The sequence below is a fragment of the Phoenix dactylifera genome, chromosome 7 (genome assembly GCF_051530095.1).
Source record: "Phoenix dactylifera cultivar Ajwa chromosome 7, Ajwa_hap1_PhDact_Kaust_v1.1, whole genome shotgun sequence".
NCBI lineage: Eukaryota > Viridiplantae > Streptophyta > Magnoliopsida > Arecales > Arecaceae > Phoenix > Phoenix dactylifera.
The window spans coordinates 1,006,866-1,029,442 of record NC_143196.1 but is presented as its reverse complement, the minus strand read 5'-3'; the positions used below and the strand labels follow the sequence as shown (position 1 = coordinate 1,029,442).

The 22,577-nt window shown below is 39.8% G+C and overlaps 2 protein-coding genes across 3 annotated transcripts; both read right to left on the bottom strand.

The window, feature by feature from the left end:
• Positions 1–1,501: 1,501 nt before the first annotated feature.
• LOC103707524 (uncharacterized) lies at positions 1,502–5,302 on the bottom strand. Of its 2 annotated transcripts, XM_008792050.6 has the most exons (3): positions 4,966–5,249; positions 3,892–4,077; positions 1,502–3,525 (listed from the first exon to the last, which is right to left on the bottom strand). In XM_008792050.6, exon 3 carries the CDS (start codon positions 3,387–3,389, stop codon positions 1,641–1,643), a length of 1,749 nt encoding a protein of 582 aa, XP_008790272.1. In that variant the 5' UTR covers positions 3,390–3,525; positions 3,892–4,077; positions 4,966–5,249; the 3' UTR covers positions 1,502–1,640. The 2 variants fall into 2 exon arrangements, with proteins under 2 accessions (XP_008790272.1, XP_008790273.1); XM_008792051.5 differs by lacking the exon at positions 3,892–4,077 and having other exon boundaries at positions 4,966–5,302.
• A 4,330-nt stretch (positions 5,303–9,632) lies between these two features.
• Positions 9,633–14,678, bottom strand: LOC103707523 (squalene monooxygenase SE1). Its single transcript, XM_039127656.3, has 8 exons — positions 14,302–14,678; positions 13,154–13,265; positions 12,722–12,896; positions 11,799–11,967; positions 11,332–11,550; positions 10,872–11,147; positions 10,461–10,739; positions 9,633–10,042 (listed from the first exon to the last, which is right to left on the bottom strand). Exons 1-8 carry the CDS (start codon positions 14,527–14,529, stop codon positions 9,938–9,940), a joined length of 1,563 nt encoding a protein of 520 aa, XP_038983584.1. The 5' UTR covers positions 14,530–14,678; the 3' UTR covers positions 9,633–9,937.
• Positions 14,679–22,577: the final 7,899 nt, after the last annotated feature.

Here is a 22,577-nt window from a genome sequence, read left to right as displayed (position 1 = left end):
CCTTCCCCCTCATCTCTTTCAGAAAGCTCATATCCGTCCTCCATCTTCCCTGCCGCTGCGAACCCACCGATCAAGGTGGTGCACACCATGTACCACCTGAACCAATACAAACTTGGCTTCATGAGCTTCCCAAGCCTGCACCAGCCGTAGGGAAGCGATCGAGGTGGTGGAGTGGTGGTGGGCGCGGCTGGTGGAGGTTGAGGCGCCGCCGTGGGCGGCGGCGGCGGCAGCCAGGCTTCCGAGGGTTGGAGGAGGAATCGGAGGATTACTGTCCGAGAAGCAGGTGAGGAAATCTCCTGCATCTTTTTCCGGCACTGCTGTTGGTTCCAACACATTTTTGTTGGACTTTCGCCTACTGATGGAGACTTTTTTTTTTCTGTCCCCTAATCTCCGAATTTTAAAGCATGAAAAAGTTAAAAGCAAACACAAATTTGTCACATAGTAGCCATTATTCTACATTGTGACACGTTTGATGCCTGTGGCTTTGTTCAAGAGAAAATCTATCACGCAATAATTTGTTTTAATAGATTTCAGATGCTCCCTTAAATAATTGATTAAGTTTCTGGACACTTGCACGGAAAATAATTCAAAGTTTGTGAGCTCGACGACAGTTTTTCTTGTAGGATAAAAGGAAAGGCCTTAATAAAGTCGGGCATCACACAGAACTTCAATTGAAAGTAGCCATTCATAAGCAAATGTAATGGACCTTTTAGGATGCTACTACTAGGAAATATAGGGTTCACATAAATGTTTTTACACGAGTTTGGAGGTAACAATTACTTATGATCTATCAACTGATTAAATATTTGGTCCTCAACCTTTCACTGACAATTTTTTCAACAAATTATTGTTGTTATTTATCCTCTTCTTGTCAAAGATTTCACCCTTCAAATTTAGTTCATGGAACTATATGGTTGATGGACAAGGGATGAAGTACTTGTCACAACGTTGGGTTCCTAAAACAAAGGACTGAATCCTCCTCCACCCATCCCAAGCAGAGAGTTGCCAACCAGCTAAGCTTAGGGGGCCCCAAGTGAACAAATGTTGTAACATAAGAATCACCCTCTTCCTTAGAAAGTTCTTATATTTTTCCTTCTCATTTTAATTAAATTGAAATCAAGCATACATTCCTTCCTGTCTGAGATTTTGACGGTTTAAACTCGCATAAACTGGTTAAACATGACCATTAAAAGGGCACAGAGCTCCATATGAGAAAGGATGACAGAAGGCTTCATTAAGCAATTCCTTCAACCGCATCAAGCATGAAAACAGTATTTGTTGTGATTTTGAGCCACATAGCATTTCTCTGTGGACATATTTATCCTGCAAATGCACAGGTAATGAACCAATGCCGTGTTGCATATGCCACCACAGTGACAGATAGAAATACCTTAAGCTAATGCAACCAAAGAAGGTACAATTACCTACCAAAATCTCACTCGGGCAACCAAATACAAACATATAGCAAACACAACCAAAGTGCTATCCTTAAGAAGGCTAGTTGGCTCGAAATCAGATGAGAATAAAAGGCAGATTTTAATTTACACTGCATGGAAAAGCATGCATCTAACAGGTGAACTATTTCATAATATAACAGATCTAACAGGCTGCATGGATTAAGATTACAATACTGCACAGACTTAATGATCTACCCTCTCAGCAATTTCCACCTTGCATGTTCTTTTGTAGTGTCCTGTCTGGTTGCAGCGACTACAATGCACGGTATGTTTTTCACGATTGGCCTCCTTCATGCAAATTCGCTTCTTTTCAGGTCGTCCTGGTGGACGACGAAACTTTGGTGGACGAACCACTCGATTTTCATCATCTGTAAGACCCTCGGTTGCCTTGCTCCACTCACTTTTGTCTGGAATGGGATATATTGGTTGAGAGTATGTCTCGCGGTACCTTGCAACTGTAAAATACTTCTCCGTGTATTCGTAGATATTTTTCCTACATGAAAGGAGGGCTGCAACAGCATGAGAACATGGTACTCCATACAACTGCCAATCACGGCATGAACAACAGCGAGTGCCAATATTCACGATACTAGAACGATCAGCTGATAAAACCTCAAATTCTACTTCATCTGAACGGAGCACTTGGTAGGTCAATGCAGACTCAATAGCATCCGAAATACGCGTTTCAACAGAAGGGGCAAGTACCGATGTCCATGTCATACCCTTTTCATGTCGGTCTCTAAACTCGGCCATTAATTTGCCATGGATCTGCTCCATAACTTGAATGATGGGAAGTTCACACGCTTCAAGTATCCATTTATTGAATTCCTCAATGTTTGAAGAAAGATGACCAAAACGTGACCCTTCAAAGTAAACTACAGCCCAGCGATTTGGTGGAACTTGCTGGATCCTTTTGGCTGCTTCAGCACAAACTTCTTCAATTTCTGCCATCCTTTCTCTAAACCCAATGGTGGTGATAGAATAAGCGGCCTTCCACAAAAGCTGGACAAGCCTTCCATTCTTGAACTCCTTATTGATGTTTTCAGTTAAATGACACATGCATATCCCTTGGTATGCAGTAGGAAATTTTCTTCTCACAGCTTCAACAATACCTTTCCGTCCATCAGATAAGACTGTAAGCTGAGGTTTGGTCTCTGTACTTATCTCAAGCAGCTTATGAAATTCAGATAAAAACCACATCCAACTTTCCTCTGTTTCTACATCAACAATGCCAAAAGCAACCGGGAACAATCCACCATCAGCATCAAATGACGTCACAGACAGTAGCGTACCAAGATACTTGCTCTTTAGCTCCATTCCACCAAGACCAATAATAGGTAAACAGCCACGCAGAAAACCATTTATTGATGCATTAAAAGAAACAAAAAGTCTCTGGAACCGATGGTCTGACCCAGTAGTAAACACTTGAGCAATACTTCCAGGGTTTGAAAGCTTTATCTGCTCACAGTATGCTGGCAGCAAGCAATAACCCTCCTCAGAAGATCCATAAATAGCAGCCAGACCCCTTTCTTTTGCTCGCCATGCTTGCTTGTATGGTATAGTAATCCCATACTGCTTTTGAATGTCTTGCAGTATGTCCTTTGGTTTATAATTCACATTGTCTCGTAGCCGCTCCTCTATAAGATTTACAATCCAATCAACTGATGCTTGGTGATGGCCAAGTTGTGCATTTTTGCCACAAGTATGTGTTCCTTCGATGCTCCTTATCGTGAAGGTTGGGACATTGGGAAGCTTTACCGCACGAATGCGCCAAGGACAACCCTCCTTAGCACATTTAGCAAAGTAGCGAATCAGATCACTTTTTATGATCTTAAGCTCAAAGTGCTGGGCAATTGCAGCTTCTTTAATCGCCTTTCGGAAAGTCTTGACATCAGCAAACTGCTGTCCAACAACAAAATTGAAGTCCTCCATCTACTAAGCAAAGAGGAGCTCAATGCTCTTCAGTGCTTGAGATTTAGTCTTTCTTTCCTCATGAACCATACAACTTTTCCAAATAAGGTCAGCCTTTCTATAATTTATGCATAGAAATGACCTACTTCCCAAGCACCTAAAGATAAGTAAAATTGAGGTCAGTTTGTTGCACAAGAATAATAGTGCAGAAGGAAGAAAATACACTCTATAAGGCAGGCAACAATTTAAAGTTAATTTTTGTTTTTTTCTTGATATGGCCTAGAACAAAGAAATACCATGCAACATACTTGCATAATACCCTATTCTTAAACTAGTAATAACAACAAATTAACTCTAATAAAGGAATAAAAAAAATTTCCTGCATCACAGATACTTAAATTTAAGAGGGAACTTAATCTTTTGTACTCTCTAATCAACAGCCGATACAAGCAACTTAATCTATATGCAGCATCCTGATGTAAGCAAAACAGAACCATAATGGTGAGGAGCAGCAAAGCAATACCTCTCACATACTTATCTTGCACGGGCACCCGACAATTTCAATACCATTTTTTTTTTAACCAAATCTGACCATAGCCTAGCATACATGTCAGATGCTGGTTGCTGTGGGTCATGTGATAATCATGTTCTCTAGCTCATATGCTCTTCTAGTCAATATTGCTATTCAGTGCAACACATATTTGTCTGCCTGTATGTTAAAAATCAAATGGTAGCATTATACCATAATTTTTATAAGCTATCAAGTTCAATAACAACTTGCCAACATACAAGAATGAATAGCCACATTTCTGTTTATCGTAAACATTGGCCGTTGCAATAACTATTGTGAAAGTATATTATAACAGCAACCTTTATAAAGACAACAAAAACTATTTTCCTTATGGTTAATCACTATAGTAATTTTTCAGAATGTCCAAGATGACACCTATATTACAGGCTGCCATCTGCAGGACTCAAAGAAACAAACATAATCGACCATTCTCCTTAATCCCTCAAACTCAAAACTACGACTACTTTACAGACATACCAAGTTCCATAATTTTAATGGGCTGTTCCAAAAACTTCCATAATTTTAGTGGACTCCCAAGCAAGAAAACAGCATTTGGGTTCCTGGAAACTCTCCAACTCCTCAAATTATGGTGGCAAACCCATAGGCAATTTGCCACCGACAATTGTGAGTATTCTCACTAAGATATTTGTCCCGTATCATTTTCATAACACGCTGCAAAAAAAAAAAAGCAAACAAAACAAAAACAGAAACCCAGAGTGACAGCCTCATTAAGAAAAACGGGAGACTTTTTTGTTATTTTATTAATTTACAGGAGAACTTATATCGAAAAGGAGAACAAGCAGCAATCTATCGATCACTAAACAACAATAAAACTTAAAAGCAGTACAAAATTCGACCAAAAAAACTAATTTGTACTAAAATTAAAATCTTGCATCACAATAAAAATACTTAATTTATTACGATTTAATAAAAAATGATCAGAAATTTTCTGTCTACAGGGTTTTGAGTGATACGACACTAAGACACAATTGAATCGAATGGAGGCCTGGATTTCAAAAGGTGTACCGAATGAGATCGAAGAAGCTCGGGATCAGCTCCAGCGCCCAGCTCTCAGGCTCCACAGAAAGGCCCGAATAGATCACCGGCTTCGATTTGGGGTTAATTATGGTGAGGAAAGGGACGGGAGGAGGAAGGGGGGAGAAAGGGATTTGGATGGCAAGGCCCCATGTGGATCGATGGTTTGAGAAGGGTGGGGAGGTTCCGCCATTGGAGGAAGGAGGGGGGAAGGGTTCGAGAGGGATGGGGAAGAGAGAGAGAAGAAGCCTGTTTGGGCATTCTGACGAAAGACTAGGGTTGATTAGGTCATCGCAGAGAGGTAATTTGGGACGGGGGCGTTTTGGTCATTATATGAAAGGTAAATGGGTGGTTCTATATACACCCCCCCTATTGCTAAGGACACCCCCCCAAAAACCAAAAAAAAAATACCCAAACTAACCTTTAGTGTAATTACCATATTGCACTTGAAATTTTCTCATACACCCCCCCTTCCTCCTCCTCCGTTTCGTTTTGAAAAGAAAAAAAAAAACACCCCTCAAACCCCCCTTAAACCCCTCGATCCATTTACATCGTTTAGGCGATCTTTGAAGGAGATTTAAGCCCCATTCGAAGCATGAACAAGCAACTAGTGATTTGGGACGAAGAATCGGCTGCAAAGGTACGTGTTCCACCTTGTTTCGAAATTTTTTTTTTTTCACGGTTCGTGCTCCGTTCGGCACTGGATCGCCGAACAAAAGACTTCTGTTCGGCTGAACAGTGCCGAACAGAAGCCTTCTGTTCGGCAACCCTCAACCGAACAGATCTGTTCGGCTGCACAGTGCCGAACAGAAGGCTTCTGTCCGGCACTGTTCAGCCGAACAGAAGCCTTTTGTTCGGCGATCCAGTGCCGAACGGAGCACGAACCGTGAAAAAAAAAATTTCGGAAGAAGCCGGCGAGGTGGTTCCGGGAAAAGCCGGCGAGGTGGTCGGAGATCGGGAGAATGCCGGCGACGAGAGGGAGAAGGGGAACGGGGGGGTTTTGGGCGTTGGCGAGGTGTTTTGGAGGGGAAGAGCGGGGTGGGGGGGTTTGGGGGGTGTAGAGAGCAATTTAGGTGAGGGGGTGGGGAGGGTGGGGGGTAATTTAGGAATTTTTAATTTTTTAGGAGTGTCCTTAGCAAATGGGGGGGGTGTAGAGAGTATTTAATTTTTTTTTAATTTTTGGGGGGTGTCCTGAGCAATAAGGGGGGTGTATATAGAACCACCCAAGGTAAATTTATCATGAAACGCCCTTTGTTCTATAGTTAATGAAAGGCCCTTGAAAATGTGAGAAACTCTTATGTTTAATTTTTTTTTTAGATTTTTTTTTCATATGTATACCTTCTAAATATATAAAATTATATAAATATTTTTATAAAATTACTATTTACATGTATATCTTTTTTTTCTTTTTTTTAATGTACGTATCTATACCATCTAATATCGTTAAAAAATAAATGGCTTAAAACTTAATTGACTTAAATACCCATATGGATAAATTTGCAAAAAAAGAAGTAATAAGATATGTATGCAAATAGCAACTTTACGAGGGTATTCATAAAATTTCTCATATTTTAAAGAATATATATTCAAAAAATTTAATAAAGAGTTTTTTGCGTACATATCCTCCTAAATATTGAAATTTGCATGAATATTCTTCCAAAATTGATATTTGCATATATACCCTTATAAATACTAATTTTTTATATGTACCCTTCATTTTTTTCCTTGCATATATACCTACACCATCTAACGGCATCAAGAAATTAGCAGTTTAAAATTAAAAATAATTGAAATACCCTTAATGTATGCAAAAAATATTATAAGGGTATATATGCAAATAATATTTTGCCAGTATATTCATGCAATTTAATATATTTAGGAGGGTCTATATGCAAAAAAATTAATCTTTTTTTTTTGTATTTCAACCTGTTTTTAACACTCGAATTTGTCTGATGCCTGCTCCTCAATATTTTTCATAAAAATATTGCTTAAGAAAAAAATTTATTCGATAATTAAATAGCAAAAAGAGTTATGCAAGTTTTTTTTACCAATCATGGGATTATTCTATTTTATTCTTCTTCATTTATAACAATCACTATATTTTATTTCACCAAAACATAGCTTATAATATTTATTATTTTAGATGTATATATGAAGATATATATTAGAATATAGAAAAGGATTAGAATCTCTTAAAAGCACATAATAGATTGCAATGATCAAGCTTTCTTGCTACTCTTATACTTATGGATGGAAGAACAACATCAATCATCCCCAAACAAAATTATTAAATGACTTCGAATCCTTCAGACTTATTAACAACCTTTGCAGCCATGTGATAGAAGACCACCTCTTACGTTGTGTACCTTAAGCCACTTTTCTTTGGACCTTTAATTTTCTAGAAGAAGAAGAGATCTAGTGTATAGGGCTTATCTTGTCATAGTAATTTAAATCAGCCACCAGTCTATACATGAGAAAATTTTCAACTCTATAAAATAAATATTGCAAATCTCATACACTAAAAGATAAATATTATAAATCTCTTACAATACCTTTTTTTAAAAAATAATTTATAAAGCTAAAGGCAAGACCTAACCATCTTATGTAAAAAAAGATACAATAAAGGGATGTCTATGGTGGAGAAGGGAGTTGAGGGAATGGTTTTGATTCCAGACTGAGAAATAAAATAGAGGGTCGGGAGAGATTGAAAAATTTTACAAAGAAAATAGAAATATTAGGCTTTAGTGAGACCTATTAACCTATTACCCGCTTCATGAATAAAAAGATAATTTCAAAAAAATTTAATTAATTTTTAATTTAAATAAAAAAAGTTTGGTTGATCGTGTTAGCTTAATCGCTATATCAAAAGTATTCATACAAAAATAGTGTTTTATGAGGGCATGCACATAAATATCAATTTAGAGGGCATTCATGCAAATTCTAATATTTAGAAGGACATTTATACAAAAATCCAAGGATTTTTTTTTTTGCGTATATACCCTTCTAAATATATGAAATTGCATGAATATTATTCAAAATTGCTATTTGTATGTATACCATTACAAACGTTTCTTTTTACATGTTTACCTGTTGAGGATATTTCCATCATTTTAATTTTAAACCGCTAACTTCTTAACGGCATTAGATGGCATAGGTACATACATAAAAAAATAGAAAAAGAAGGGTATACATACAAAACAAGTGTTTAATGAGGGTATATATGTAAATATAAATTTTGAAAGAATATACATGTAAATTCTAATTTTTAGAAGGATATATATGTGGAAACAAAAATCTTTTTTCTTTTTTGCCCAAGCGAGCCATTTTCTTGCGTAAACTATATCCAAAAAGCTTGATAAAAAGGATCCTCAAACCTAGATCATTTATGAACTACTAGAAGATTCATAGCAAAAGCTAAATCAATCCCATGTAGCAGAAGAAGCAGCCAACCAACCCCCAATCAAAGAGGACAAGCGTGTGTTATGCATACAAGCCTTAACAAGTACTTCGGCGAGAAGTAAGTTGAAGATAACAAAGAAGGAAAAAAAATCCTCCCATATATATGCAATTCTTTGTACTCTCGCATGCAATTTTCTCTCCTTTTTTCAATCCCCAGTTCTATTGTATTAACGGAAAAATTTTCGACCACTACAGAAGGGCATCATTAGGATCGTACGCCATTATAGAAAATTATTAAATTTTGTAGAAATTTCTCCGTCTATGTCACCTACCCATAACCTAAGGGCTCGTTTGGTTCGCGGGAAGCATTTTCCTTCCTAGGAATATGATTCCTGGAAAACAAATTCCTAGAAAGAGGATGCCTAGGAAAGTAATTTTGGCATGTTTGGTTGACCATGGAAAAGTGACAAATTTCCAAGGTACTTATGTTTGGTTGGCCATCCACTTTCCTAGAAAAGTTATATATAATTCCTATTATGCCCTTAATAAAAATTAGGTTTTTAATGCCTCTTTAATGCTTCTTTAATGCTGAAAGGACTTTTTGGGAAAAAGTAAAAATGAAGTGATTCCCACCTCATGGGAAAGTAACTTTCCCATGTTTCTCATGGGAAAGACTTTCCCATGAAATGTGGAAATCACATTCCCATGGGAATATAACTTTCCCTTCTCTCTCCTTTGAAAACTCCAACCAAACAAGAGGCATCTCATTACTTTCCCGTTGACCACACTTTCCCCCCTTCTTTTCCCGCGAACCAAACGAGCCCTAAGATGCTGCTTGGCGCTTAAGTTTGTGCTTTCATATGTGTTATTACACCACGATGCCACTTTCAAAACTCTGGCTTCATTCCTACAGTGGGGGGAGGCATCGAAGTAGATAAAACAATGGTGAGGATCTCAATGAACATGGACCTGCATTACTTCATTGGTACCCTGTAAAGAACTATTTAGCTAATATCTGCTGAGAAAGCTCCTTATAGTTTCCCAAATGAGCTTGAATATGACATGGAAGAAAGAAATTGAGGGCAATTCTTTGAGTAAGTCCACCAAACTCCCAATCATCTTCTATAATTTGAGGCCAGCAATTATAGATTTTCGAAGAATAAAATTTGTTCCACACCAAGCTCCAACAAGCCACAAGATTCATCCACAAGAACAAATTTTTGATGCAAAAGCCAAATAAAAAAACTTGAGTAAATAGGGAATATGAATTCACTGGGTGACACAGAATTGAATTAGTGCTTCAAGAAAAGACAGATGTTTCAAGTTCATACAACTACTGACAACAAAGCAGAAAGACAACTAATGTTGCCAAAACTTTGAAAATTTAATCAGGATTATTTAACAGTTTTCTGAATTTAAGGACTCAAAGAACACAACAGTCCAAGCACTCTCGGAATATTAAACTTGCAAATCCCAGACCCATCCAGAGAAAAGACAAGCTAACAACATGTCTAGTGTCCTCAGGTGCTGAGTTACACCATGGTTATGGATATTTTTCAGAATTTCATTTCATAGGAGGAGCTCTGTAGTATGCAGGAACCATTGCAGGGAAGAACATTTGCCTAACCCCTTCTGCTTTTATAATGGGAAAAATGATAGCCGAGGCACCCTACAAGATAAAACACAGCACCATAAGAATGAATACAAAAAAACATAGAACTTGATTCCATGCGATACATCCCCCTTTGGATATTTGTGTAGCATTATCTGCATGTACCAGTTTTTGACTTTTTTTCTCTAGTTTTTTGGGTAAAAATTGACTTTCTTTTTTGACTTTTTCTTTATTAAAAGAGAAATGATGCCCTATCTGCTTGTGGTCAGGAAAATATATTTCTTAGTATGCCGAGTGAAAAGCATTGAAGGCTATCTTAATAATATTGTGCCTCTCTAATACGGGTGAAAACATCCCTGCAGGATTTCAAACCTCCATTTAGTCTAATATGAAAAATCCGAGCATGAGAAACAAAATATATTTACACAATTACAGAAGCCAAAAGGAATTCACAAGAACAAATTTTGTTACTTACTGAGATCAATCTGGCTCCAATCCACAATCGTTTGGGTGAAGGAAATGGCAACAGTAAACGGCCAACACCATATATAGCAACAGCAAAGAAGTGGACAACCAAGCTCAGTGGGCGAGGATTAAGACCGGAGAGTAAAGCAATGGGTCCATTTGAACACACACCTCCAAGGCTTAGATAATCAAAACAGGCCTGACGCATCTCATTCCTAGCCTGATCAGGTGAGGCAGAGAAGACTTTGTACAGAGCACCTGCCAATGTGTTTATTGTAGAAGCAACTGGCTGCAAAAGAAGAAAAATTACACAAACTCTCAATGAAGTGCCAAAATTCAGTCACTTGTTAGTGACTCCATGTTTACTAATATAAAATCAAAGAACAAATCAGCCAACGAGCAAACAGTAAGCATGGCTTACCTTACGTAAGGTATAGAAAGATTCTAGGTATTTGCACAAAGAAGTTGCATCATGCAGATTACGCAGAGGCTTGAGAAGATCATGGAGCACAACAATATCAGATAAGGCCACAGTCATTCCTCCACCAGTTAAAGGATGACGCATGTTGAACGCATCCCCCATTAATAGAGCTCCAGGGGTGGGAAGAGGTGCAGCTGGCATGCTCCTATTTGGCATAGTTCTTATACTTCCTTTATGAATGGCCGATATAAAAGCATCATGAAGTTCAGCTGGAATCTGATATCGCAAAACATGTTTGGCAATTTACAGTACTTAATTCAGGTAGGAAGTAGGTTATCTTTCAACATCTTTTACAATAAGAGAATAATAACAAATCCGGATGAAACAAAGGGGAAAAAAGTACGAACAACTGAATGTGCAGAAGATATTATTCAGAATGCAAATTACATTCAAAAAATACCTGAGGTGCCACCACAGTTTTCAGATAATTTGCCATTTCCCCATTAGCTATGGAAGGTACCTTCTGCCCAGGCACATCAACCAAACAGCGGATCTCAGTGCTACTTATAGGATAAAACAGGATGGGTGAAGGATCTGCTAAAATAACATGCCCATGGTTTGCATATGGAAGCTGACAGTTCTCCAGGACTAAACCAACAAAACAGGAGGGCACCTCCACCTGGACAAAGAAAATAATGACTTATGAGAAGGTTTTAATAGAATCGATCTAAACAATAATCTAAATTATTTACTTTTATGCTGGTGAATACATGTGTTCATGCATCTGCATGCATGAAGATAAGCAGTACAAATTGAAACTGAAAACAGTGTCGCAGAAGATAATTTAGGGCTCTTAAGTAAAGAAAAAGAGATCATGTTTTCGGAAAAATGAAACTTGGCAGACAGGACTTGAGCTGTATTCTTTACCTTCGGTGAGCAGAGAGAGCGTCGCAGATTGGAAAAGCAACCATCACATACAATTGTTAGAGGTGCATAAGCCTTTGACTCTTCACCGGACTTGGTCTTGTATGACACCCCCTTTACTGTCCCGTTTTGTTCAAGCAAAGATGTCACAGTTCCCTGCTCTAACCGAACACTGAAGAAAATGTTTTAGGAACAATTTCAGTGTCCTCACCAGGTGATAAATACTTAAAAAAGGTATGCAGCATCAAGATGCTAATGCATGGATTAGAAATAAGGGAACAAGGTCAGTAGGGATCACATGCTGTGTATATAATTATCTAATGGTTATGGGAAGCATGGCAACAATTAAACAGTTTTTTTTCTTTATCATATTTCTACACTTATATTACAAACATAACCGCACAGTATACTACTGGTGTCATCTAGTAATTTTCATGCATTAGTGGCGTCTCCATTAATGCCCTGGTCAAAAGTTCTGACTGATAACATAAATTCTAATCTGTCTCCGTTCCCCCGTCACCCCAATGCATCCAATTGCCTCTTTTAGATGTGAAACCTCATAATTAATTATCCAGTCTGATTTTGACCTAATAATAATCTCCACTTTTTTTTAATCATGGAATAAAACTAGTTATAATGGAATAGGAATAAAAGCTAATGCCTCTTTAATTATTAATTTAAGCTTTAGGAAAATAACTCATACTCTGGAATTTAAGGAAAGAAAAACCATGTAGGAAGATTCGAATCAGAGGAGAAAAATGAACGCAAATCACTTGGTAGTTATCATAAATACAAAAAAAAAGTCTCAAGCAAGAACGCCGCAACACATTAAACTATACTAAAAAGAAAAACAGCAAGCTGTTCTTTATTGTATTTTGAATTTATAGAAACGAAATGAAAGAGTCTTAAAATGAAACTGTAATTACCTGGGCAAAGATGCAGCTTTCTCTCGCATCCTCTGTATGAACCGGCCATTGTGGAAGCTCCTTCCAGCAACATCAGAATGGAATTTCTCCAAGGGGTAAGGGAGTCTGGCATCCTTTCCATCTTTATAAAGAGCATAGCCAAGGACCCGCTGAGCATCAATTTCTTCCACACAGTCTAGAAACAAGATACACTTGAATATTAGAAGCATCTGCAGAATGTGCTCTAATAATCATATGCCCACTAGATCTGGGCCAGAAAGCTAAAAATATTCTATTTCAGATCATTTATGAAGTTGAAATATGAAGAGCATTAGTGATGGCCTTTCAATTTTTTATTTTTAGACATGCATGATGATGTTCAGTTTCACCAGTGATCCCCAATGTTTCTGATTCATTTAAAAATCTAGAATCATAATTAATTCCCATGCTTACCCTCAAGGCCCAACTCAATCAATTTAAGGTAGCCCCCAGGTTGTAACAATTCACCAACAATTCGATCAGGCTCTGTCAGATCTCTCTCAATTACATGCACTCGGCGCCCATCCTACAGGCAATAAATTCAATCAGATCATTCTTAAAGAAGTCTCTCAAGTCCAGCCTATCTAGAGCATGTGCAACAGAAAGAATAAAAAAAAAAAAAATTAAAAACAAAAAGTAACTCTTTGTCCCTAATGATGTTGGAATTTGAAATTAGCACTGTACAAAGAACTTACTTTCAGCAATGCATGTAGTTGAAGATCATACAAATTTCAAAAAAGAAAAAGGGACCTTTTTCCTCCTTTAGATAAATTTCTGATTGCTTTTTTTTTTTTGTTCTTCAATTTAATTTCTTTAAAAATTATTAACTTTCCTTTTCATTTTTATTATAATCTATAATGATCTTTCTCACTAAACTGTGTACACAGTATATCCTAATAAAATCTCTTTCTTCTTAGAAAAATCCTGTGGTTATCTCAATCACTACGCGATCCATGTATCTCAACCACCATGTGGTCCACGTAGCTCCAACAGTCATAACATAACAATAATCATCAGTCTTGTTCCAACTACATGGTCCCGCTACCTCTGATTAGAATTACTACCAGTCAGCCACCTATTAAGCAGCACAAGCAGACATTTTTAGCTTTCTGCAAAGATAAAATCGCTTTCCGATTTTTTTATCAAACACCTATAATCCATCCAAAAGTAGTTTTTGAAGGGTCAGAAAGTGTTTTCAGATCCACCAAAAGCTCTGCCAAATTGGCCCCAGAGGTTGGAAGGCATGGGAACGAGTATCTCAAAACTCAGAAAATTAGAACAAACACCTTGGCATCTTACCGCGTGCCAATACAAGATCCTACTTCAACCATGCATGCATGGAGCCGATTTAACCTAGACATTGAATTAAATCAATGACCAACCTTCCGTTATAGCGTAAAAATGAACTAAAAGCCTGACGATTGAAGCCCTAGGCACGATTCAATTGAGAGAATTTAACACCATCCAATCAATTTGAGGTTTAACTAGTGTTTTATCCGAAAACAAAGGCAAATGATCTCAATAAAAACCAAGAAGTTTTTTTTTAAAAAAAAAAATCTAACCTTTCCGAGAGTATAGGCCAGGGCGGATCCGGCGACGCCAGCCCCAACGACGATAATGTCAGCGCCGGCGTTCCCGGCGGATTCCGAGCCGCATTCCCCCTTCCCGTCGGCGGCCGCCTCCCCGGCCAGATCTCTGTCACCCCTCCGCCGTCTCCCCTGGATTCCGGCGAGGAGGAGAAACCCCAAGATCGCGCCGGCAATCCCTCCGACGAGATACTCGCCCCGCATCTCCTCGGAAAAGCGCTCTTTCTCGTCCCCCACCCCTCTCGTCCCCCTACGAGCGCCAAATTAATACAACGAAGCCGGATCGGTTCTACTCGTGAAAAAGACAGGATGAGGTTCGGGTTCTCCGCCCGATCAAAATGCCCTATTGTATCTTCGCCGTCGATACCTTGTTGGAACGCTTTATTCTCACCGAAGGTGACGGTATGCACGCCCCCCGAAAAGGCGAGATTAATGGACAACGGACAGCCAAGAGATGGGGACAGCTCACGCGCTGCGGTCCGCAAGAGGAGGGTAATTTACGCCTGTGGAGGGCATCATGGCCGTTGATCATACAGCGAGGGAATCTCGAGGCAAGGTTCACGTGCGGAACGTGACGACAAGTGGCACGTGGGCGAATCTTTGGGACACGTGGTGTGCTGGAAAGTGGCCGGGGGGGACGACAAAACTAGGCACGGCCGCACGGCTCCTGGATTTAAGAGCTTGATTAAGCGAGCGTTTAAGTTGTTTAATCCTTGTTGATATGCTAATCCTTGTTTATTTAGCTTGTGTTTAAGTTGTTCGATGGCTAACTCATAGCTAATTTTGATTGGATATTTATTGTTATAAATGAGAATGGGAAAGGATTAGGTTAAGTTTAAGGGCGCCTCTGGAAGTTTCTGGCGGTATCATCTTAAAGAGAGTGCAAGAGAGCCAGAGAGGTGTCCTCCTCGTAGGAATAAAACAAAAAGCTTTCTATAGAAATTATTACATGTGTCGGCCTATCCCTTCCGTATTTTTTTTACGATCCATTCAAGTTTTAACCTAAATTTGAGTCCGCGGAAGATCCACAGTCTGTTTTTTCTCACGAGGTTTTGAGCTGAGATCGGTGTTAGGTTGATATGAATCTACTCAAATAGATTGTTTAATTCATAAATCTTGTAAAAAATTGAGTCCAATCTTACAAGATTTTTTAAGCAGATCTATCGGTACTCTTAATGACCCTTCTATATCTAATTATTGCACATGCTCCATCTATTAAAGTAAGAGAATTAGCCATTGCCCTCTATTCTGAATCACCCAAGAAATGTAGCATCAAGATTTGATTACCCACGGGTGGTGGCTGGAGAGTTTGGGTTGAAAAAGCAAAACAAGTAGTTGGGAGTCCGTTTCAGTATTTATGCACCAATATTTATATATATATTTTTTAAAGTAGGTATTTTATATATTACGTGTGTGAATACATTCAATAAAGTCAGAAAACAAAAGACCGTGAAGTATCCGAAACAACTCTCCTTCTCTGACTCACATGGTACTTTCAAACTTCAGCATGGTGCAGGTAACGGGCGACTGTCAGTTATTCAACATTTCGATCCCCGGGACAGAGCTGAAGGCTGCCCGGCAGGACTTCGATATGTGCGGCAAGTATTATAGGCTAGCTCAATTATCCTGAAGAGGTGCCAACTTGGATCATCCCTTATTTCGAGATATCTGGATAATGGTAAGAGATGGACGGACCTTTCATAGAGGCTAACGAAGCTGCGAATTGAGTGGCTACCTATGTCACAGGCCATTCCTTTTTTTTTTTTTTTTTTCCGGTGGCTTGATATTTGCTTTCTTCGGGCTCTGAGAATTCGTATGATCAAAAGATTGACGCGCTGCATGATTTTTTAAAATTAAATGCTGATACCCCACATAACATGCCTTGTAACGAAAGTTGACGGTCAATATTACATGCCCATCACGAGGAGCAACTGGTCCTTTGGGCCCTGAATTAAAGATGAACAGTAATACTACTAATATATTTTGTTTGTCTGCAAGATTCACGGTGGAGATGCTGCGGAGCTCGTGAAGACCGCAGTTATGAGCTCCAATGGTTTGATGGTGACGTCTCTTTCTAATTAAGCAGTAATGCGAGGGGCTTGTCGCGTAGCCACATATATACGTTCGGCTCCATTGACACGTTGTGAGGTGGATCGTGGACACCTCAAGGACCTAAGAATGGAATGCCACCTAAGTACGACCGACATCATCACCTCATTGATGGGGCAAACTCTGCAAAAATAGCACGCCACATCAATCCGAATTATACCGCACAGAGGTACGGTATCATATAGGCTCGATGCCAGAATATTAAAAAAAAATATACCGTATTATATTGATAGTATACTAATATGATACTAGTATAGAATACGGCAAATTTTATCCGCAAATAATACCAAGATGTATAGTTACTTTCTCCATAGATTCTCTGGACACAATGTCTCCTATCCATTTAGGATTCTTCATGGGATGACAAATGTTTGAATTATTTAGTTGATGACTTACGTATGACTCTACGTTATGATCGGGAAAATGGAAAAGAGGGGTTTACGTGCGGCCAAAATGTGCTACTGATAATCACATCTAACCATTTTCGAACTGCCATCTAGACCCATTTAAGTTTGAAGGTGAGCCATGATAAATTAGTTTGTCTCATTAAATATGATTGGTCAAGTTTGTGGACTATTGGATAGCAACTTTCATCGGTCTGAAAACACTCCAATCTTCTGTTGAAAATGATGGTATCACTGAAATCACACTAGCCCAAAACCATCAACCACAGTACGAAAAAAAAAAATCCATATATGTTACACCCCAAACTCAGCACCCGAATCTGGAATATGACACGGCCGCATACACCCTAAGGCAAGGCCTCAGAATATATGCAAGATTTTGAAAATCTATCACAACTTCAATATCCATAATAAAAAATGATTTCATTTCATAACGAACAATAAAATTGGTCCAATTATAAAATTTAATCATCCAATCAGTACCGATGATACTCTATTTAATCATTCCCTCCACCTTTAATCTCAATCATAGTCAAATATTATGCAAACTGCAACTCTGAAAAAGAGTAAAAAGAAGACGTTGTGAGTTTTATAGCCAGTAAGAATTCCAAACTGCTGCACCATAAGTAATAAAAAAATAATCAATTAACAATACCAAATAAATAAATATCATATCAATAGTCGGATAAACACATAAACAACATGCATATAAGTTTTCATTACCATATATATATATATATATATATATATATATATATATATATATATATTTAGATTTTTTTTATTTTTTAGTTTTGAACTAAATCAAAATTATAACTCAATTCAAAACTGATATCGTACCATGTTATAGTCTGTGATGGTAGGGCTACACTTGAAGAACGCTATCCGTATACGGACGACATGCATCTCCTTCTGGATGTCGGTGGGATTACATATTTCTCAGGGCAAATGGAGCTCTCTACCACCGTCATTTGCCTTGGGCCGCCCCTTTACGCCATGCGCCCAAGGAGCACACTTTTTTTTTTCACCTTCACTAAGCAGCGAGTTTGAGGTGCAGCTAGCTTGGGTTCATTACATTGCTGAATTTGTGTTTTCGATGAAGTGCGGATGCAGCATATTTTGGTTTTTGAGATTGGTATTCACTATCCTGCAATTTGACGGTGCCGTAGATAAAAAATTATCAAGGAGCAGCATGCGAATTTCGAAGTAAGATTTTTTTTGGCACAAGCTCGACAGCCATGTCGGGATTGTAGTCTATAAATCTAAACTTAGTTTTCTATGAAAATCATTCAGTCTCGTTAAATTCATGGAACCATTATTTTAACCAGCATCTTTATCTTACTGCTCCTCTTTTGAGCGAATGAGTTGGTTGTACATCCATTTTGATTCAGAGTAGAAGTGCAAATGGATCGAATCGGATCGGGGTCACTTGATTTTTTTATTTGGATCCTAATTTTGGACCCAGACCCAATCCAGTTGAAGATCGGGTCTGGTCTGGTCCGGGTTCAAGTTAGGTCCGGGTCGGGTTCGGGTCCGGATCGGGTCCGGATTGGATCCGAGTCTGAGTTGAATCCAAATCAGATGTTACTATTTTCTTTGTGCTTTTGAGAAAGAATTTGGGCAAATCTAATTTGGTCATTATGAGGTGCTGGGTGACCCATGACTTGAAAGACTTGCAATTGACCTCCAGTCGGAATAGATGACCCATGACTTACCACCTAAGTCGATCTACAAGCCAAATTTCATATCACACTATTTTTTATCCATATGACTAATTGGACGGAACTTGGTGTCTCCCTGCGCCCCTCTCAGGTTCCAAAATCCAATTCCTTTGCAGAAAACGGGCACATGACCCATATTTAGTTCAGTGTTCCCTCACTTTCTCCCTTCAAAAGTTAAAAGAAACAAAAAAAAACCAGCTACCGAGACACCAGAGGTATCAACAGTGTAATAGATCGAGAGACAATCCTGACGGGCCGAGGTTCCTTTGGATTCTGTGAACCTATATGCTTGTTGCCATCCTTCCACGCTTAAACCATACTCCCCTCAGGCTTTTCCTTCTTTTTTTTTTTTTTTTTTTTTTTTTGCTTCTTCTTCTTGTTTTTTTTTTTTTTTTGGTACAAAGCTTTTCCTTCTCATTGGCTAGCATTTCCCATCCATTAGAGAATAATAAGGCCATGGGAGCAAGCTAACAGGCTCCTAAGAAATCCATATCTACTTCTTGTCTGCCTTGGAAACCCGCCATAAATTCACTTAAAAACAACCAATGGTACCACGACCCGCACACACACACAAAAAAAAAAAAAGAAGAGATTCTTTTTTGCTTTTTCCCCGCTATGTTCCGTTCAGGTCGGATCGGATCGGATCCGTTCGGTAAACATAGATTCGATCCAAAAAATGATCTGGGTCCAATTTTAGGATCCAACTCGGACCCACGGGTCCTAAAATTCGAATCGGATCGGATCTACACTGATCGGTTGGGTCAGGTCACGGGTCAACCCAACCCATTTGCAGCGTTAATTCAGAATATGTTTTAGAACCAAAGTCGTGGTACAGCTCTTCTCCCTCATCTTACGACATAAAAGTTCTACTTCCTCTTTCTCGGTACAATTGATTAATAAGAAATGACAATGGGTGATTAATGAGTTGGCAAACAACATCAAGGCAGATACAAAATAGGTTCAAAAAATCTCTCCAAAATGATGAGCAGCAAAGGAAGCGATTCAATCAGCAACTCAATTTGTCTTTCGGAATATATACACGATCTGATAGGTATTACACTCTCTCAGCAATCTTCGAATGTCATCTAAATAGGTGTTCGGACATTTTTAATCTCTCATGTAGAATCCACTCACTCACAGTCACCGCACCTCTCGGGGTAGTTCTAAATACACCCCCCTATTGCTCAGGACACCCCCCAAAAATTAAAAAAAATACCCAAACTAACCTTTAGTGTAATTACCATATTGCCCTTGAAATTTTCTCAGTACACCCCCCTTCCTCCTCCTCCGTTTCGTGCTCCGTTCGGCACTGGATCGCCGAACAAAATGCTTCTGTTCGGCTGAACGGTGCCGAACAGAAGGCTTCTGTTCGGCGATCCAGTGCCGAACCGAAGGCTTCTGTTCGGCAACCCTCAACCGAGCAGAATCCTTCTGTTCGGCGGAGGGGAGGGGAGGAGGGGTAGGAGGGTGGGGAGGAGGCGGCGGAGGGGGGAGGGGTAGGAGGGGTAGTTGGAGGAGGGGGAGGTGGAGGAGGAGGAGGAGGAGGGGGAGGTGGAGGAGAAGGGGGAGGAGGGGTAGGAGGAGGAGGAGGAATGGGAGCAGGGAGGAATAGGGGGTGGAGGAGGAGGCAAAGAAGGGGGAGAAGGCGGAGGGGGATGCAGAGTAAGAGGGGATGGGGATGGGGGGCGGAGGTAGAGGGGTGGAGGAGTAGGAGGAGGGAGGAGGGAGGAGGAGGAGGAGGGTGAATAGGCGGAGGAGGAGGGGAGAGGGATGAGGGGGAGGCAGAGGTGGGCGGGAAGAGGGGGAGGGGGAGGAGGAGGATGAGGAGGGGGGAGGAGGAGGAGGCAGAGGCGGGGCGGAGGAGGAGGGGAGAGGGATGAGGGGGAGGCAGAGGTGGGCGGGAAGAGGGGGAGGGGGAGGAGGAGGATGAGGAGGGGGGAGGAGGAGGAGGCAGAGGCGGGGGGTGGGGAGGGTGGGGGTAATTTAGAAATTTTTAATTTTTTAGGGGTGTCCTTAGCAAATGGGGGGGTGTAGAGAGTATTTAATTTTTTTTTAATTTTTGGGGGGTGTCCTGAGCAATAGGGGGGGTGTATTTAGAACTACCCGACCTCTCGGCCCTCAACTCTTTTTGTCTCTCTCTAATGCCCTTCGGTCCTTACCTCTCGTGCAGGCTGCGCCAATCCCTGCCTCCCACCCAAGTTTTTAGTTTTCATTGCCCTCTATTCCCCTTCATCTCTCACCATTGTTAGTGCTTGGTTTCCATGGACAGACAGCTAGGTAGCCACCAATATCCTCTCCCTATCAGAATCCTACAAAAATATATTTAGTCTCGCATTCATTACGTATTAGATATATCCTCATTACTTATATAGGATCACCATTGTCCCAAGTCCGAATCCCCCAATGTATTTCGAGTGCGGCGTCGTGGGCGCGTCGCACCCCTTCTCCAATCCCTCGACCGCACCAAGCTCCCCCTCCTCCTCCGCCGCCGGGAACCCCACCCCTTCTTCTCTAAGTCGGAGCTCCGCCACCTCGTCCACTGGAAGCTCTCTAGAGGAAAAGCACTTGTTCGACAAAATGTCGCAGAGACTCTATTGCCTTTTTATATACGTTATGCCTAGATGTAGATGACCTTGAGCTTGGCTTCGGGAGGCCACCTTCACTATGTTGCTTACAAATCAGTAAGTTTTGATAATGATGGGGATTGAGTGTAGATGGGGATTGTTTTGCAGGAATTGAGTGTAGATGGGGATTGTTTCGCCCCATCAGATGTTGAAAGGGGCGTTGTGGAGCTCAGCTGTGCGCTGCATGTTGTCAACTTCAATCAAACAATGATCCAAAGACTCAGCACCAAGAGAAGTGTCAAATGAGAAAGGAAAATATTGAGGCAAGTCTGGGTCGATAGCTTCTATTATTTCAAGGTTGCATGGTTTTGAAATTCAGTAATGATCACCAATGTAATGATTGTGCTTTTGTGAAAGCTCGTCTATATCGAATCAATAGAGTTTTGATGTAACGCTTCTTAGTGAGCTGATACAGGCTCTGTAATGAAAGTCCATCATCTATTGGGCTGGGATTTGGGTGCTCATTACAGTTTTTAGCACAAAAAGAACCCCAATGTTAGGCTCCATGGCTTCAATAAGAGTCCAAATTGCAACTGGATCCAGAACATCACAAATAATATTTTTGTTTTCTTCAAAACAAAAATTGAGAACCTGGCTTGTGTCTGTAACTTCTCCCCATTAATTATTATCTATCTATTTGCCTAAAAGTCTCTTCCACTCCTATGCTTAATATTAGGTGGTCATATTATTAGCAAAAGGCAGTCTTTTTTTTAGTACTTATCATGCGAACTTCGGTCTCATGCAAGATTCGTCGTCTCGGTATTGGACTCTGTACCGGTATCACACTAGCACAGTATCGATACGGTACATACAGAATTTTTTTAGTGTACCGAGTATCAGTATACCATCCGTATTGGATATCAATAACGAAGTAGCTTGTACCATTCTGATTCGGATTGGTATAGCATATCATATCATGGTCTCAGGGCTTAAAAGATCATAGTATGTCTAGTTGTTTATATCTGTATATTTTTGTATATTTTTTAAGTAAAAGACATGATAGTACATCACCATTGTCTGCATGGATGGAAGCTACCTACCATGGCTAACAGGTCATGACACCTATACTTTCCAACGACTGGCACAAAACAAGATGCATTTGATTGTTCTTATGTAGATCTAATAATTCTTTTTCTTGCTCTTCCTGAAAGAATAATTAGTTTCCAACAACCTTCTTATCATATCCGATGTATTCTTTTTTTAATGTCACACAATGACGCTAATTTACAATTGTTTTACAACAGAGAAGCCATGGAGAGGGTCCGAACTTGCACCGGGCGATCCGTCCAACGTCAAGAAAAGCTCGAAGCTAAGCTACCTTCGCGCTGGAACATGCACCTTCGCGTCCGAAGCTCCGCCTGTATCTACGTGTACATCCTCCATTGGTTGCTTAC